The sequence below is a fragment of the Pezoporus occidentalis genome, unplaced genomic scaffold (assembly GCF_034315485.1).
Source record: "Pezoporus occidentalis ecotype Australia unplaced genomic scaffold, CSIRO_AGI_Poc_V1 ctg67, whole genome shotgun sequence".
Lineage (NCBI taxonomy): Eukaryota > Metazoa > Chordata > Aves > Psittaciformes > Psittacidae > Pezoporus > Pezoporus occidentalis.
This window is the reverse complement of record NW_026916019.1, coordinates 3,612,197-3,629,860: the sequence shown is the minus strand read 5'-3', so window position 1 is coordinate 3,629,860 and position 17,664 is coordinate 3,612,197. Positions and strand designations below refer to the sequence as shown.

The 17,664-nt window shown below is 40.8% G+C and overlaps 1 protein-coding gene across 6 annotated transcripts in view; it reads right to left on the bottom strand.

Annotated features, from left to right (window-relative positions):
* Positions 1 to 17,664, bottom strand: part of PLAGL1 (PLAG1 like zinc finger 1) — a 46,393-nt gene that overhangs the window by 6,276 nt on the left and 22,453 nt on the right. For 3 of the 6 annotated variants that reach the window (XM_062640802.1, XM_062640798.1, XM_062640797.1), the window contains 5 exons: positions 9,133 to 9,288; positions 7,935 to 8,047; positions 5,582 to 5,731; positions 2,005 to 2,124; positions 26 to 516 (listed from right to left, as the gene is read on the bottom strand). In XM_062640802.1, the coding sequence (XP_062496786.1) occupies positions 26 to 516; positions 2,005 to 2,124; positions 5,582 to 5,671 (701 nt within the window). In that variant the 5' untranslated portion in view covers positions 5,672 to 5,731; positions 7,935 to 8,047; positions 9,133 to 9,288. The remainder of the gene's footprint in view (positions 1 to 25; positions 517 to 2,004; positions 2,125 to 5,581; positions 5,732 to 7,934; positions 8,048 to 9,132; positions 9,289 to 17,664) is intronic. The other 3 variants (XM_062640799.1, XM_062640801.1, XM_062640800.1) reach the window with 1 other exon arrangement.

The window sequence follows — 17,664 nt, the reverse complement described above, 5'->3', positions numbered from 1 at the left end:
AAAAGGAGTGCCTTTAGAGCTGTACCTGAGCAGTTTATATCTGGAAATGAAGGCTTTTGTGCATCCGTACTGTGAACACTTGTAGGGGCGCTCCGCTTTGTGCACGTAAGTGTGGACTCTGCGCTTGTTAATGGAATCGAATATCTTCCCACAGAGTCGGCAAGGGTAACTGGCTGGCTGCTTCACTTCTCTTCCCTTCAAGAGTGAAGACCGGCCATTTCTCCATTTAGGTATAAGCCTCACAAGGGCATCACAAGGGCTTCCTGAGCTGGCACAGCTAAGCTTTGCAGCAGAGGAAATGGTCCCAAAGCACTGAGCAATGCTTTTGCCTAATGCAGCTCCTCTCAGTTTCCCTTTGAGTTTGCTTTTTGCTTTTATGGGTCCCAGTTTATTTGGTGGTCTGATCCTGGTGGTAAGGACTCGGTCTTTATGGATGCACTGGTGAGATTCCAGCAAAGCAAAAGTTGCAAAAGTGCCTCCACAGCTGGAACATATCCAAGGGTCTGCAGGCTCTTTCTGCAATGAGAACAGAAACAGATCTTTCTTATTAGCCATTCTAAGGAAAGGTCATTCTCACTTCTCATCTTCTTCTGGGCTTTGCCAAGACTTGTTGTTGTCCTTGGCGATACTTACTTCAATATACTACCACACAGCTTTTCAACTGGAAATGGTTTCTCTCTAGGAGTCTAAAAACTCAAAGGAAAAAAAATATGGTTGGCTAAATAAGAATTTCCATGTTTTTGTTTAGTGTTTACTGTAATAGTTCCGAGTCCTTCACCTTTTTCTGTGCCTACTGAATTTCAGAGTCTCTACATTTGTTTCTTTTATAGACTTATTCATAAAAGCAGTTGCAAATTGTACTTTATCCTTAGACTGACGCAATTTATCTGCTATTGCGACCATACATGAATTAGGTGGGGTTCTCCACACAAATGTAGTTTAGCCATACAGGATTTCCCTATGTTTTGGGCTGACTCCATGGACAACAACGGGCAATGTCGCCAGGCCAGACTTCCTCACATTTGGCATCAGACCTCCTTAAATTCAACAACACCTTTGGTTTGTGCATCTCAAGCCTATCCTGATTTTGAGGCATTATTGTTTTTTGCGAAACAGTGCATTATTTGAAAGTACTATTTCTGTGGAAAATGAGTTAAACTGGATTCAGCTGAATTCACTTTAAATATTGACATTCTAAAAATTCCACAGAAAAACAATTACAAAAAAACCCAGTCACTGGCAAAATATACTTCAAATTAATACACGACCATATACTTTCTTAGGTGTCTCTATGTTTTATATAACCTTCTCATAACCTGTATTTATTTTCCCTTGCTTTTGGGCTATCTCGCTCTGGAGAGCATGGTGAGTCTATGTCCACTCTGTCTGTAATTACAGATGGAGCCCACCTCTCTTACCCACGTCTGATGCTGTGCCCCCCCCTAAACCTTCTTTCTGGGCCTCATACATGAAAGCAGCAATGGGATTACTTCCCTTCTTGTGGCACCTCTGAATTCCTGGTTCATTTGTATTCCCTGTTTAACATTTCCTTCTAGCTTAGGTATCCATCTTCATGGCCACACTTTCAACACATAACGATTTTTCCTATCAGTTTAAGGATTCCTATTGTCATAGGAGGGGAAGGTATTAGGATTAGAAAAGTTACAGCACAGGAAAGACTGAAATAATCAGTGCATCAGCTGACCATCTAGACAAAGCACAACAAAGGAGACCTGATGAAAAAAGTCTGAGGCTGGACAGCTTGGTTATCTATAACTTAGTCTTTCCAACACATCCCACTTACTTGTGGCTACATCTAATGGCTCCATTGGATAACAAACACAGGAAGAGTAGCCTTTCTCTGAGTAGCTGTTTGGTTAAAATTGCTCTTGGCTTTGTGGTCTACCTTAGCATTACATGAGTTACCTAAACAGAGACAGCATGTAAATAAATCGTAATTTACTATGTCTGGTGTTGGTTTATATGCAGATTATGAGTACTTACTGCTACTGGAGGCAAAGGACAGACATCAGATTCTTCTTTAATGAAGACTGCAGAAACTTCCATAAATTTGGCATAATCGGCAGCATACCATACTTTCAATTCCGTGTGTGGTTCAATTGGCTGTGAATGGAAGAAAATGGCACATGTTTACTTGTGTCAGTTTTCCTACATCAAATAATATGCAACATTTGGAGGGGTGGGAGTGTGGGAATTTTTGTCCTTACCCAAGTTGCATTCTTTGAATCCCTTTAAATTTTTGGTAACTTAGTTTCAATATTTAAGCACTTTTTGAGCATTACTATCCCCTAGGGCTTGTCACTTTCACAGTTTCCAAAAGCGGAGATGTGTATGTACAGACTGTGAGGGAGAGTAGCAGGAGCAGTGTCTCAGCCCTCATGACCTTTGCTCAGTGAGATCACAGAATCAACTAGGTTGGAAATGATGTCCAGCCATCCAGCAACCTTTCCAAACAATATCCTATGCCTATTCCTTTTTATCTCAAAGCCTACTGGACACAACGCTTAACTACAGGTACAGGCAAAGGAAAAATGCATCATGAATGCACAACAGCTTGGATGCCTTTGGGTTATGTTGCACTCACTGAGCACAGATGCAGTGCTGATCAATATGTGACCTGCAAGTGAAATTTGCATGTATCCATGCACTAGCTCTAATGTGTCAGGCTCACTATGCATGTGCTTCACTGTACCTCTGCCCTCTTTTCACTGAAGCCTTCACACACAGGACTATGGGAGCCCATAATCTGCAGTCTCTCATTCAGTCATGCCTGCCCAAATCTTTCCTTGAACTGGACTATGACCTCCTCTGACAAATACTTTCAGTCAATAATACAGCAAATAGAAAAAGAGAGGGATGATTACACTCACTGGCTAAAGATCTATTAGTTACTTAAAAGCAAGAGAGAGAATGAACTTTGGGGTCACGATTTATATGACACCCCAGCTCTGTACCCTGTTTTCTCCATCTATAATAAAACCCAACATTGTTGCAACAGCGGTAGAGCCAATCTGCACTATACTTCTAGTTTTATTTTAACTAAGCTAAACTTGTGCCACTGAAAAGAACAAACTAACATGGAAGGAGAGCAGCTGAGTCTTATTCCACATGACAAATAGGACATTTTAAAATGCACTTATTTTATACCACTGGTGTTGGATAAGTGTGGTAGGTGAAAGACAACTTAGATTGTGAATGCTGACAAATGACAGGTATAATGTCAAAAACTGCTTTGAACTCCCAAGCACAAGCCTGCTTCCCAACTACAACCAGTACGGGTCGGTTGTATGTTTTGATTAATACCTGGCCTAAACAGAAATGGTACGTGCTGAATTTTCTGCTCAATAAAAGACAAGAGGCAGGGCCATCTCCAACTAGGAGGCTGATCATCCATTCCACTCCTGCATATAGTCTGTTCAGATGGAGGAAACCAAGCCTGGGGAAGCTCCAGAGAGACAAATGCCTGGAGGTGCCCCAGGACCTTGGCCAGTGACCCCTGAGGCTGGTATCCACAAACAGCTGTACAGCATGATACTGTCATGACCTTCTGCCTGACACTCCTGGACAAGCAGTGATCTCCCCTGTGGGAAGCTGAGACCTAGTCAATGTGACTTGGAGGGAGAGCAAGTGCATCAGCGTAAGGTAAAAGCTCTGATCTCAGTAAAACTGAGATTAAATACCAGTATCTGAATCCACAACAAGTTGTCATTTACTGTCACCTGTGACAATAGGAGAAAGAGATCGCAGTGCCCACATGAAACCTTCCTGTGATTAGACCAAGAACTGCAGATTATTTTTACTTCCCCACAATTCTATACTTTAAAAAAGTACTTATTTCTAGGGACTGCAGTCATTAGTTCAGCAAGTATGCTAATGGTGCTGTTAGCATGCCACTTGCATATATGCTTCTGTAGCTGCAGTTTCAAGTCACCGAAATCCCATCTCTTTGTGGAACAGTGGGGAGAGAAGCCAATCCTTTTGCTGCCAATTTAACAGACTTTATTCAAAGTATTTTGAGGAAACACCTTCATAACAAACCCTAAGGCAGGCTCATGCTATGACCAGCAGGGTGTGCCTATGTGTAACAAAAGGCTGTCACTTTCACTGACCAGGACAAAATCTGCAGGATGCCCGAAGGACACTGAGACTTAGCAGAAATAAACCACAAGTCATTCCCTATAATACACAGCATAGTAAAGGTTCCAAGACATATTCTTCATCCTAAGATACTCTTCATGTCAGGATGCAACTCTCCATTAATGCCAATGAGGAGAGTTCTGCTTAAGTCAGCAGAGAGCTGGATCAATAGTATGTAAATTATACTGGAAACTGCAAGTTACCAGTTCATAAGTACAACTTCCTAGAAAAAATTTGTTCATGCTTTCCAAATACAGTATTATTAATCCTATCAGTTCTACAAGTATAGCATGCATTTAAAATCAAACTGAAATCGTGAATGGTATGGACTGCGCAGCCTAAACAATGTTTCAGATTAGCATATACTGGTTTACATTGATTTTCTTTTAAAAAAAGTAATTATTTTAATATGACTCCAAAAGCAACTATGCTTCATACTGTTATAAAGGACTTTGAAGGTGTGAAATGTTATCACTACTAACTTACTTTCACATCATCACTGTGTGGTAAATATTTTTCTCACCATGCAGGTGGAAAACAAAAATGGAGGAACAAAAGTAAATACATTTCTGTGGGATAGCCACAGAGATACACAACAATCTTGGAAATTAAATTGAAATGGTGGATTTATAACTTATTTTGACCATTTTTTTTTTTAAATGCTGCTCACAGTGATATACAAGCATCAACTTAAAAATTAAAAAGGAAAACAAATGTTCGACATATAGACTTCATTTTCCTAAGGGTATGAAACAGTAAGTTCTGATTAAAACAAACCTTGCCTGAGAAAGTGGCCAAAACAAAACACAAGACTCAATGTTCCACTGTCTTTTAAAAATATAGAGTACTTTGTTCTATCTCCTCAAAGGCACAGTTCAGAATCTCTATCACAGTTGCACATTTCATGGCAGCATTGCAGTAAATTCTGCAGTTAAGTTTTCAGAGCTTTAATCAGTACAGAAAATAGCATGTAAAGATTCTACTCAGCACCGGTGCCTGAGCACCTGGTAATGTGCTTGGAATTTGTATCCAAAAATGTAATTAAGGAAAGGAATGTGTTTGTTCTTTCCAGGATGAAGTACTGTTGAATATAACAATGCTAAATAATCTCACTTATATACGTATCTGGAACTGAAGAAGTTCCAACATTCATATTTAAACACTGCCATCACAAATGATATTTCTGTTTCCCTCTGCTTGGTTTATTCACTACCCACAACAGCAAATACACACCACCTTTTACTGGAAAATGCCATATGCTGCTTGCTTTATTACAGATTAAGTGATGTAAAAGGTGGTATATAATAAAGATCTATTTAGCAGAATACAATCAATCTTTCATCTGTAAAAGTGTTAGTCTTTCAGAAACTTTGCTTATAAATTTCCATTTGGATGACAGATGAAGCAATGTGGATTTAATTACCTTAACAGTTGTGAAGTAGACTTCTCCACAGTGCTGATAAGCCACAAGGGTCTGTTCTTCTTGGTTCCGGGCTAGCCGGACAAACATCATCCAGTTTCCACAGTCTTCATTGGGAGTGTCCAGAAAATACTTCCCCCCATCTTTCAATACCTGAAACAAAGGAAGAGGACAGGAGAAGGAACATAATAAAACAAAGCCCTGTACAGAGGCACATAGTTTTCTTTAAATCAGAATCACGGTTATCAGTTATTAGTGCAAAGGAAAGTGAAGAATGAATACCTGCTGAGCACCCAACTACTAAAGTAACTGTATGCTTTTGTATTTCCAGTTTATATTTCATCATTTTTGTGTTATATAAAGATAATATTATAAGAACTAAGTGCAGGCAGGTAGAAAGATAAGCTTTATGCCTTAATGTACTTCCTGAGTACTGATAATCTCAAACTTCAATGCTGTATTCATGCTACATTTTGAGTGGAACAATTGTATAACTTGTGTAATAAGTCCAAAGAGGTAACATACAATATAATGGTATTTTAACAGTCTTCTCTTTTTCCCCTTAACAATGTAAAAGTAAATACAAATGAACAATTGTGTCAGAAAGATCTTTTTTCCTTTACTTCATTCTTTGAGACTCCTTTCCAAGACATTGCATCTCCAAGACAAATGCTCTCACCCTCATATAAGGCCATTGCTTTTCTGCAATATAGTCTTAATCATGGACAGCTGAAGCTGCACAACAGATGTCAGCACAGCACTTATCTGTTCTACCAATCATGTAACTGAGCAATTAATTGCAAAAAAAACCCGCTGTACTTCCATTGCTTGCGGGAACTATTTTATCAAACTTCATCATGTGCCTGATGAAGACACCTGCTTTTGGACAAGTCTGGTCACATACTCAAAATGCTGCTCGGGAGAATCAAAGCAGCCACTGCTGTCATAGAGGAAAACTGGACTCTTCTGAAGAAACAGTCCATTCATCAGCCAGAGCTATGCTTACCACGGTAAGCTTTTAAGCAAATGCAGCTGACTGATAGAGGATAGGGTGTGGCTTACAATGCCTTGGTGAAGAGGAAGGAACTGCATGCTTAGCTCATCCATGCTTGCAGGCTGGTTAGAGAAGTACATTTGCTGCAGAAAGAGAAGCACCAGTTTCTGCTTGTTACAGAAGTACGTTTAATTCCACATAACAATTAAAGTGTCTCATAAAAAGAAGAGATTTATTTATGGAGAAGAACAAATCTCCTCTGGTGTCAACAAGCCATGAAAATTCCACAGAAGGCTAGTGTTACTTTCCTGGAAGACCATTCACGTGACTTCCATGAGCAAATGAAGTTTACAGCAATTACTGAAGTTAATTACTTTTGCTCTCAAATGCAACTACGGAAGTATCTGTATCTATGCCCTCCTCCACAACACACAGTGTTTTCCAGTCCCAAGCCTCTGGAGACAGCCCAAATGAAAACATAAAGCATGTCACAGGAGAGTTGCTGCTTGTCCCCCTCTCCTGAGGGGGTGAGAAGACCTGACTCAAAATGCAGTCCTGATAGAGGCTGTGGCTTGACCACAGATTTGCCGTATGACAGAGAGGTGTGCCCAGGCATGATCCCATGCAGCAAAATGCAAAGATGGGTCTAGAGGATTACAATCAAATATCACTCCCAAGGAATTCATGTGGGAAAGCATGTGCATGTAGATGTGTCTAAGCTAGGTTGGTCCTGAGAGACCATGGTTTGTACTGGATAAAGCTCAAACAACAATGTCACAGTCCAGATGAGACGATCAGTATCTGCACATGCAACAAGGGATGGTACCAGCCCAAATAACAACCTAACTAAACAAACTTAGTGCACGGTGTGTCAAAGTTTATATATAATCACATCATTAAAAAGTGTTTCCCCAACCCTGCACTGTTCCTGCCTATTAAGCAGGTGTCTTAGCACGTATTTCTGTCACTATTGCTAACTCAGTGAATAAGCTTAACCCTCCCAATGGTATTCTGTTAAGCATAAATCCTATTTTTTTTATCTGGGTAGACAGTACTATCCTTGGATACTTTCAGTAGCCATTCTCTGTGAATTATGAAGAGCTGTCAGACTGAGAGATAAATCACTCTGAAAGTAGCAAAACTAGAAAGCAGGAATGCAAACTTCCAGAAAACACAATCTAAATTAACATTTTGGTACTTCAGGTTATGCTGTGCTGTCCAGTAATGTGATTTGCATTCATACATACAGATCAGGAGTAAAATTAATTCATAAAATCAGACAGCAAACTGAATGGTTAAATGACATGAATATGAACTGTTAAAGAAACGTCCACACTTTATAGTAAGTCACTGGGTTTTTACCTGCAGGACTAGCCTGCTGTCATCAGAGCAGGTCAGTTTTGTAGACAGTTGACCAACATAAGGACCAAACTGTGTTCTCTTCTGTATTACTTTCTTTGCAAATACTCCAAGGACTATGAATAAAAAAAAAATATAAGTCTAATGTTAACATATAGATAACAAATTATTTCTTGTATATTGACAGTTGTGAAAATGGAGATAGAACACAATAGGGCAGAACACATGGATTCTTCTTCTAGACAAATAACCCAGGTAAGTCATTCTAATGGAAAGAATATAAAAAAGGATTTAAATATGCACAAAGCTTTTTTTAAAATGGGCATTACACTGAATACTCAAGTGCCTAAAATCATGACAGGATATTAAACTGAGTATGCAACATGAATGTGTTGATACTTTTCAATCTAAAAGTTGATGTTATCATAGTGCTCTGTTTGTTGACATAATTAGAGGTTGTTCTCGCCCACTGTGAGTGAAGAGAATTTATAAAACACAACATTAGTTGTGTTAATCATTCTATTTATTCCGCTGCCTAATACCAATGGTGTGACACAGTACACATCATGTCATTCTCCTTCTGAAACGCAATCTAGGAAGGTCTAAGTTTACACAAGATAGCTTTGGAAAATTTGCACACTAAAGATGTTGTTCCCATGTTCAAGTGTGGGCATTCAAATTGCCCTGCCCTCTGAAGGAAACAACAGCCGTTCTAGAATATGAACTGAAGATGGTGCGAAAGGTAAATTAACCCCCTGTGTTGTTTTGATTTTGCAAGGGGTGGATGAGGGATGCTATTTACCATTTTGTTTCTGACATCATATCAAGTACTTTTTCCTGTTTTGCATGCTTAGGAAAAAGAAAAAAAAGATAATGTAATAGTGCATGCTATTATTAGACACAAATTCAACATTCATTAAGCTTGTATTGACTGACAGAGCTAACTGCTCACAGCTAAATGTCACACCAGGTCTGGCTAATGTCCTACCATCAGTCTTCATCAGTGCACTGAAGTTACTAGAAGTCAGTCATAAAAAAACAGTAGCTGAATGTGAGCTTTAGTTTTGCTCAGCTGAAAATAAAGTAATCTTCCTAATGTTAATAGCCAGTGATTATGACTTGAGTTACTCATGAAAAAAGCCAGTGTTAGTCCTTTTGCCTCCTCTTTCTCAAATGTGGGAAAAAGAGCTAAAACACTTACTCTGCTGGTTTCCAGCTCGCAGCTCCAACACTCGTAAAGTGAGGTAATGAGGTAGGGTGAGACGGGCTCGGCTAGGAATAACCCTGTCTTTAGCCCTGATGAGTGGTCCGTGGAGTTTGCATTCTCCTATAAGGCTTTTACCACAATCCTCACACCCTACAAATCCAGAAAAGGTAGCTTGTTAATAAAAATGACATACTGCTCTCCAATATAGCCTTTTCTAATTCTGTCAGCTTGAGAACACATCTGGTATTACCAATGCTTTTCTTCACACCACTTTTCTACCTTAGGTAGAGAAAAGACTATTTGCAATCCAAAACTGAACAAGGACGCTTTGAAAAAACACCTCCAGTTTGTGCATTCTCTTCTGTGCAAATTGGTGGGTCCTGACCTTCAAAGATTTATACACGTTTATTTGGAAGTGTCGCAAGCCATGCTTTTGAAGACTAGAACGGCAGCAAAGCTGGAGCTTGCAGCACACACACCTATAAATCGAGGTGCATATGTTTATATAGAAATGAGAAGGGTAAATTTGCAAGTAATAATAACAACCAAGGTAATTTACAGAGATACAAGGCGTCCAAGAAAGATCACTGTAACTTTGTGAGCCTTCACATATCATTCTCAATAGAAGACAAGAACCTCATTGTACCATGAAAAAGAGTACGATGAGTCTTACAGTGACAACTCAGTTGACAATCACACAAGGGCAGCCTTCTCATAGACTACGCTGCCTGTAGAAGTAAGCAGAAGGGGCACGCTGCGTCTCCCAGTCATTGGTTTGCAGTAATGACATCTGCAGGCTGAACACACAAACCATCCAGAGAAGTCATTAATGAGAAATACATGTCTGCAAACTGACTTTCCCTCAGCACAGTGAGGTATTTTTGGTTCAGTGTAGCTCAAAGTGGTTGCCAGGGAAACTCATACAGAGCAGCAACACAACTGAGCAATGAGACTCTCCAGCAGAAGGTCATCCTGGCACTGGTGTCACACAAGGCGATGAGAAAAAGGGGACTTCTTGCACAAAACCTTTTTATAGACAGTAGAAACCAAGCCAGTGAGCCAACAACACTTCACAACTGAATTAAAAGGAACAGCTGATATTGGTCATCCATGACTACCTCATTTTGGTTTACTTCTGAAAACTCTGCTGAGCAAGCCTATTCAGTAAGCAACAATAAAGAGCAGAGGAGGGAAGCCAGAACAGCCCAGGAGAGTCCAAGGGAGCCATGGGACACTAGCAGAGACTGCAGCAAGAGAGGTGAGCCTTCTCTTTAGCTTGTAGCTTGTAACTTTAGCTTGTAGCTTGTAGCTTTAGCTTGTAGCTTGTAGCTTTAGCTTGTAGCTGAAGAGAGGTCAAGAGAAGCGTAAGGGCTCATGCGATACTGCTTAGAGAGACACTGGAGATGGTCTTCAAGAAAGGCCAGTAGCACCACAAATGCCATATTCAGGGTAGCTCAAAAAGGCTTCAGTTTGTAAACACAAGTAGGCACTTAACTAAATTACATGCCTCGAGAACCTAGTCCAAAATCTCCCCAAATAAACCTGAAGTGTTTGTACTGAGTGCTCTGGGCTCTCCATCAACTCTAACTGAGGAGGAAGACTTGCATGTTGGTCTGGCTGCAGGCACTGCAGCATTCCGTAATTTCCAGTTTGGGAACCATGTAACAGTTTTCTTTTGCCATGGCTCCCAGACTACACACCTGCACTATGAACAGCTGAAATACATGGGTTTTTGCTAGTGCTACAGATAAAGAACGTAGCACTCTACAGCCATCACTTAACAATGCACAAAAAATAAATGATACAGCTGCAAGGCAGATTCTTCTTGTTACACACTGGTTTATGTACCTGAAAGTCCTTTACAGCGAGACTGCAAGAAAAGAAAAAAACTTTATTGGTGATCTAACTTAACTGACTTTTAAATAAATTCCCATCAATCTATGTCTTCTGAAGGCAACAAAATTATGATGGCTTCCTGAGCTTACCTAGAATAATAGCGACTTTGTCTCAAGTCAAACAGCTCCTGCTTGTAGAGTTGTTGTATGCAAACTGCTGAAAAACATTACCAAAAGTAAAATGGAGACAAAGAACCGCTGTTCAAGAGAGGATGTATCTAATCAGAAAGTACACGACCTTATCAATCTGTGCCATGCCTCTGTGATTCATCATTACCGAGCTCCTGAGCAAACCTTCCAGCCACCCTGGGGTGGGAAGCTCACTGAAAGGCTGGAAAGGGAAAGCAGGGAAAAAGGGTCTCCCTTGAAGTGGCCTCCAAATTAGGCACTCAAGCCCCACCAGCTAACCCACCCTGTACCTCCGGAGCCAAGATGTAAGGTCTGAAATGATTCATGAGGTTTAGATGCTTGGGAGGAGCTCCTCCATTAATTAGGGATTGCTTTACATCTAAATGGTGTCGAGCATGCCACTGAGCTTAGTGGCTACAGAGATGACTCTCCAGATGGCACACTTAAACGGCCTCAGGAAGCCATCAGCTAGTACTGAATGAAAAGTGCTGGAAGTGTTTTTTTAAGCAATTTGCTAGTCCAGCTTGGGATTCTGATCTGCATCACTGTGCGGCACCTTGAACTATATCCAGACCTGCCAAAGGCTTGTTCTGGGATCTTCTATGTTTCATTACATGTGATGTGAAGATAACTAGATGATTTAGCTATTTAACTGGCATCCCAAAATAACATTCACACCAGCATGTTAATATCCCTGACTCTGAATTTACTGCACACTAAAAATTGCCAGGTGTAACAGAAGGACAGGATAGTTACCCTAAAGGATAACTTCAAGGACTACCCTGGGGAGTGGGGGTCTTTGTAATTTCTTCCCCCTGAGCTAACAGAAAACTGTCAAGTTCACATTCTTCCTCAGAGGCAACTACAGACCAAGTCACGATCCTATGTATTTGAATGCTAAACTACAGATGGCATTGGTGAAGAAAGTACGCATTATCATAGCTGCACCATGGCACTGGTTTGCAAAGCTCACACAGATTTTATGTCCACTTTTAACTTAGCTGCTTAAGGAAAATGTCATTTTTTCAATAACTGCCTCAGAACACACTCTAACCTGTTTTGACATAATGGAGCATCCAGCTATGGAAACAACACACACTCGGTTTTATTAGCACTAGGAATTAAATACACTTGGTTAGAAAAATCACCTGTGAATGTTTTTTTCTGCTTTTTGTGGATGCTTTTACAGATTCTTTGCTTCCTTAAATTGCATTTACACAAGCAAAATTAATGGATTCAATATCATGTTTACAGGAATACTTGATAATGTGCAAGCATGAAAGAAAAACTAAAACTGCCCCCATTCCTCTGCTTTGCTGTGATTTAGATAAGCAGGCAACAAAAAGAAATAAATGAGATTCACAGGAGTTACAAGCTGTTAAAAAACATATTGTGTCATTTACTATATCTTTAAAGCAGCAGTGATATATTGTCCCCAGAGGGTATTTCTTTGTACTTTCTCCGTCTTTGCAATGAGTCGGAAAAATTTCCAAAGAATGCTTTTTTATCTATCTGCAGATAAAACTACACAAGTTAGCAGATATTGTAGCTGGTTAAGATTCTTAAATTGCTGAATTCCACCACAGCACTGGGGAGGCACACATACAGAAGAGCCCAGCACAGGTGCAGGTCCAGACTCTGACCAGGTTGCAGGTGTGCAACCACCACTTTATTGCATGGACAAGGTGCTCATGCCCTGCAAACAGGCTAAGAGAAAGGTAAATCTCCTGTACGTCCCAGCTTGTCACCCCTGCTCATGCCCTGCTGGACAAGCTAAGAGAAGGATACATGTCCTGTATGTCCCCAGCCTGGTACCCCTGTGCCTGAATGCATCTGCTCCTATTTCTGCCCAGCCACAGGGAGGCATGGCTGGCAGCCGTGCTTTTCCCCTGCAGTTTGGGTCAACGGAAAAATTACACCCTGCTGCCTGCAGGATGCACTCCCACCACATGGGCTGACCAAAACAGTCATCAGCATTCCCAGGAACAAGAATGAGCTGTGAGTGTGGCTCACCTGTACCGTTCTCACTATGCTGGCGCTTCACCACAGTCCAGGTCTAGGTCTCTGTGACAGCTCTCCTTTGCTGCAAACTACAGCTTGCCTCCTCCGCCAGCTCGCTCTGGAGCCAGCCACGCTGCATGGGGACAAGCTCCCGTGGCCAGCAGTAGCCAAGCTCGTGCAGCAGCTCGGGCAGGCTGGACTTGAGTACAGCTAACAAAGTCACGTTTCCAAAACAGCAGCACGGTGAGAGCACAGTGCCACCCCACAGGCACAAGACTAGCGCTGAGGAGAGCTCGTTAGCGTGGGCAAGGAGCCACAGGCTGCAGTTAAACAAAGTCCAGCTGCAGAGATAACAGGAGCTATACATAGCCATACTAGGAACTGCAATCACTGTCATGATAGCTCGAACATACCACCAGCTCCTCGACCAATCCGTGGCAGAACACCACTTTTTAAAACCCAGTGCTAAAAACTAGATGCCTGTCAGGTAGTCCTGCATTTTCTCCAACCTCTACTTTCAAGCAAGACTTACAGCACCTGAACACTTCAGTGGCCAACAAGATGCCTGCAGTACGATTTATGTGCCCTGTGAAGGCAGAGTTAAATCATTCCTTTTAAAACATCCACTTCAAGGAAAGATGCCCTGCAAGAAATGACTGTTGGCTGAGCAGCACTCAACATTTGCTGTGCTGTTTTGCAGCACTGGAATTAGATCCCATACACAGTGGGAACACAGATTGGTGTACACAGCAGTTCAAATCCCAGCCTAATTACAATCAAAAGATTTGCATAGAAAACAACAGTAATTTATCCCAGAGTAAAACTGTACTGCTCCGTTAGCTTTGTTCAACTTTCATGTAGAGGAATGCTGCAAAAATACCTTGTGGATATTTTATATCTAAAATATATTGCATGTGCACTACAGCAGTCTCTGTTCTTTTTACACAAAGATACATGAGGTTTTCCTGCCCTGTGATTTGCTCTGTAGCACTTCTGCTTGAAAACCTTGTTCTACAATATAATTTATTTGGCAAAAAATTCGAAGTACTCAATTAGCAAACCGTTAATCCCAAGTTATTTTCCCATTATTGTGGGCCACTGCCACATTTCCTCTGTAAAAAATGTTTATTAAAAGCCTTAAGTGTCCCAAGTTTGATGTGCAAAGTGCATTTACAAAGAGGCTGAAGCTCTTAACTGATTAATAATTCATCCTATTCATATTATGGCAAACCAGAACTTGTTATAATTAGCAGACTTCAGAGTAATTGTATTCAAATCTCATTAACTTCTGATATTTTGTCATGCTCAATTTTCTACTCACTGATCTTCACTTTTTAACTGTAATAAATGAACCCTGGTCCAACACAAAAATAAGTGAACATCTCCTTTTCATGTCTCTTATCTCATACAACAAAACCTTGTATTAGCAGAGAGTTACAACTGCTCAGCTATGTGTATAAAAAAAAGAAAAGATAAATAGATCAGGAAACCACACTCCAGGCTGACTTTGCAGTCATAACTGCTCACGTGAGCAATGAATCGAAACTTGCACTTTCATGTACCACATAGCATATTATTTGGGAAGCATGTATTGTATCTTCCATGCCCAAAATAACACACACACCCCCAAACCAAAAAGGGTAAAAAAAAAAAAGGGTGTGTGTGTCAAGCTAATTCCCTAAAACTGGGACCCAGCACTGCAGGCAAGCCCAGCCCTTAGGCACCTCGACTCAGATGCTGCTCTGCAGTGACACCTTCCCTCACCTCACCTTCATCCTCCCCTGCCTTAGTTCCCGAGAGGAAAGAAGATTCAGAGGGTACATCCTTGGGTCTTCAGCAGTGGGAGAACCAGTCAAGGTACCCTCTCCTGCCTCATAGCAGTATGATCCTGTCTAGCACAGGGTCTGTTCTTATGGAAGGATGCTTCTGGAAGGGAGGCTCAGCACTTACCTAACTGTAAAGAAATCTAATGCAAAGCACGTATGTATTTTCCTGGCAGACCCCAGTTCCAGTATGCGCAATCTTCAGAACCCTATTTGTTATACAAACATATGAAAGATAGCAACAATTAGGATTCATTACTAGTCTCTAACATGGAGAAGTTGATGACAGTAGAGCACATCTGTGAACAGTAAGTTTTTTGCCTGGACTATGAAATACTAGAACAGGTATAGCCAGAAGGAATTTAACCAGCTTCCCATAAAAAGTCACCCTCCTGCCAATCCCAACGACGCTTTCTAATGTGCTCCTTAGTGTCTAGCAAATCTTGGGAACAAAACAGTTAGACAAGCCTCAAGGAGCACAGCCAGGCTGTGAAATTCAGCAGTGTGACTGCACACAGCAGCTTCAGTAGGTTCCCACAAGTCTGTGCAGCAGGATACCTGTGATACTCTGATGTATCTTACAAATTTCACAGCTAGGAGGAAAAACAAAGTTACCTTCACTGTTCGAATACCTGAAAAGGCAGGAACTTCTGAGATTTTCCTGTAAACTAAAAGAAATAAAAATAAAACAAAACCAAACAACAAACCAAACAGCAAGGAAAGTACGTAGGTGTTTATTCTTGGTAGGTTCATTCATTAGAAATTAACTGAGATCAAAGCACTGACTGCTCAATTGAAAGCTAATTTCAAGAATAATCTTTTTCTGGTTATTCTTGGGACTAAAATGGACGTGTCACATTTCTGGTACATCACATGGGGTTTGGTTGCTATCAGAAGCCATACGCATAATGAACATAGTTCATGTGAAGTCACTTCCCACAGTTTACATGTAATAGCTTCTAATCAGTGTGCACAAAGCAACTTCTCTCATTGCTGAAAGCTGAACACATTTCAAGCAATCAAATTGAAAAATGCAGTTTGATTTTTCAGCATTTTTTTAATTCCTTCTCTCCCTCCACTGGCTTGGCATGAAGTCATACACAATTAGATCCAGAAACCGCAAAGGAGGTTAACAGCAAATTCACAGAAACAACTACTATTTTTTATGAGAAACATCCTCAGTCAGCATAGCCTGATCCTACAAAATGCCCAGCAAAAAAGTTTACTGCGGGCCAAGCCTTTCTGTTTACACTGCTCATCTCCCCCAGCAGCTGGTTCTGGGGCAAGGTTGTAGCTCCTTGCCTGTGCCCCTTCTTGCTTTAGGTCTTCACTAGCACTGTCCAAACTACCTTGTTTTCATTCTGCAGACAGCAAAACTAAAATCCTCCTGTCCACAGAAATACAGCCAGCCACCAACAGTCACATTCAAACTGTTCATAAGCACCCTGTGGATTGTGGACCACGTGTTGCACCTCCTAATCTACATCTCCGACTGCACATGTTTTACCTCCCACAGCAAAAGTAGCTTTAACTGGTCTTCATGCATTTTTTTGTGAGGTTTCTGGCAGGCCAGTTGATTTGTTTAGTCGGTATCTTAATGTTACTGCTGCGATTTAACAAACACCAGAATCTTCCATCTTTGTTCTAGCACAAAAAAAACCAAGCACGTATGTCTTGCTAAATGTATGCATTTATAAATACACACGCAGCCACACACACCATATCAAGTGCATTAATAAAGTCGACAATTTTATTCATGACAGGTCAACACCACAGTTTCAATTCTGATTGTGCAGCAATTGCAATGACTAACACTTCGTATTAACTGAAATATTTCCAACCCTTGCAACATTCCCTTAAAAGGGAACCTTAGACTGGGTCTCTCTTTCAGTGCACTTGGTTGTTACTGGCCACCAAGCCCAGATGTCATGTGGAGGAGACTGGTGGAAGGTTCAGTGACAAAGCCACCTCTCTCCTTAGTTACTTGCTCTTCCACTTGGGACACAACTTCCAACATGGACGTGCAAGAACTTTCCCAGCAAAGATGCTAGTGGCTGGGATATATTTCCAGCTGCTTACTTGTAGAAAAGAACCAGGAAGGTAGATAAACTTTGGAGAAGGAAATATTAGTTTACTGTCAGATGTGGCACTGAGGAAGCCTGGCACAACAAGAGCGAAGAGATGCTGTACTCATCCCGTGGCTGAAGAACTTGAGGTACTTAGAGGCAGTTACAACTAAATTAAGCAAGCTACAGCTACTGGGAATAAAAGGACAGTGTAAAAACCGTGGGACTTGCTTCTGCAGGAAGAAGTCCATATACTCAGCTCTACTTATGTGTGAGTAGCCATATTATGAAAGAAATAAGTCTGTGTGGAGAAGTGAGTATTATGGAACTTAGGACTGGCAGGGGCTGAGATTTTGGAGGGCCTATCCTGAAAGAACACTCCAATCCATATTACATTCAGTCGAAACTAAATCTGAATGAAACTGGAAAATCAGTTAGCTTTCTCAGTGAACCATCCAAACCTCCTACTGGTATTCCAGTTAACCCAAGAGGAAAAAAATAGTTGGTTTTTGGTGTGTTTCTTTTTTTTTTTTTTGACTAATGAAACCTAAAGCACATATTTAAAATACTGAAATGTAGGAGTCTTTTTTTAAAAGCATTGATTTTTTGTAA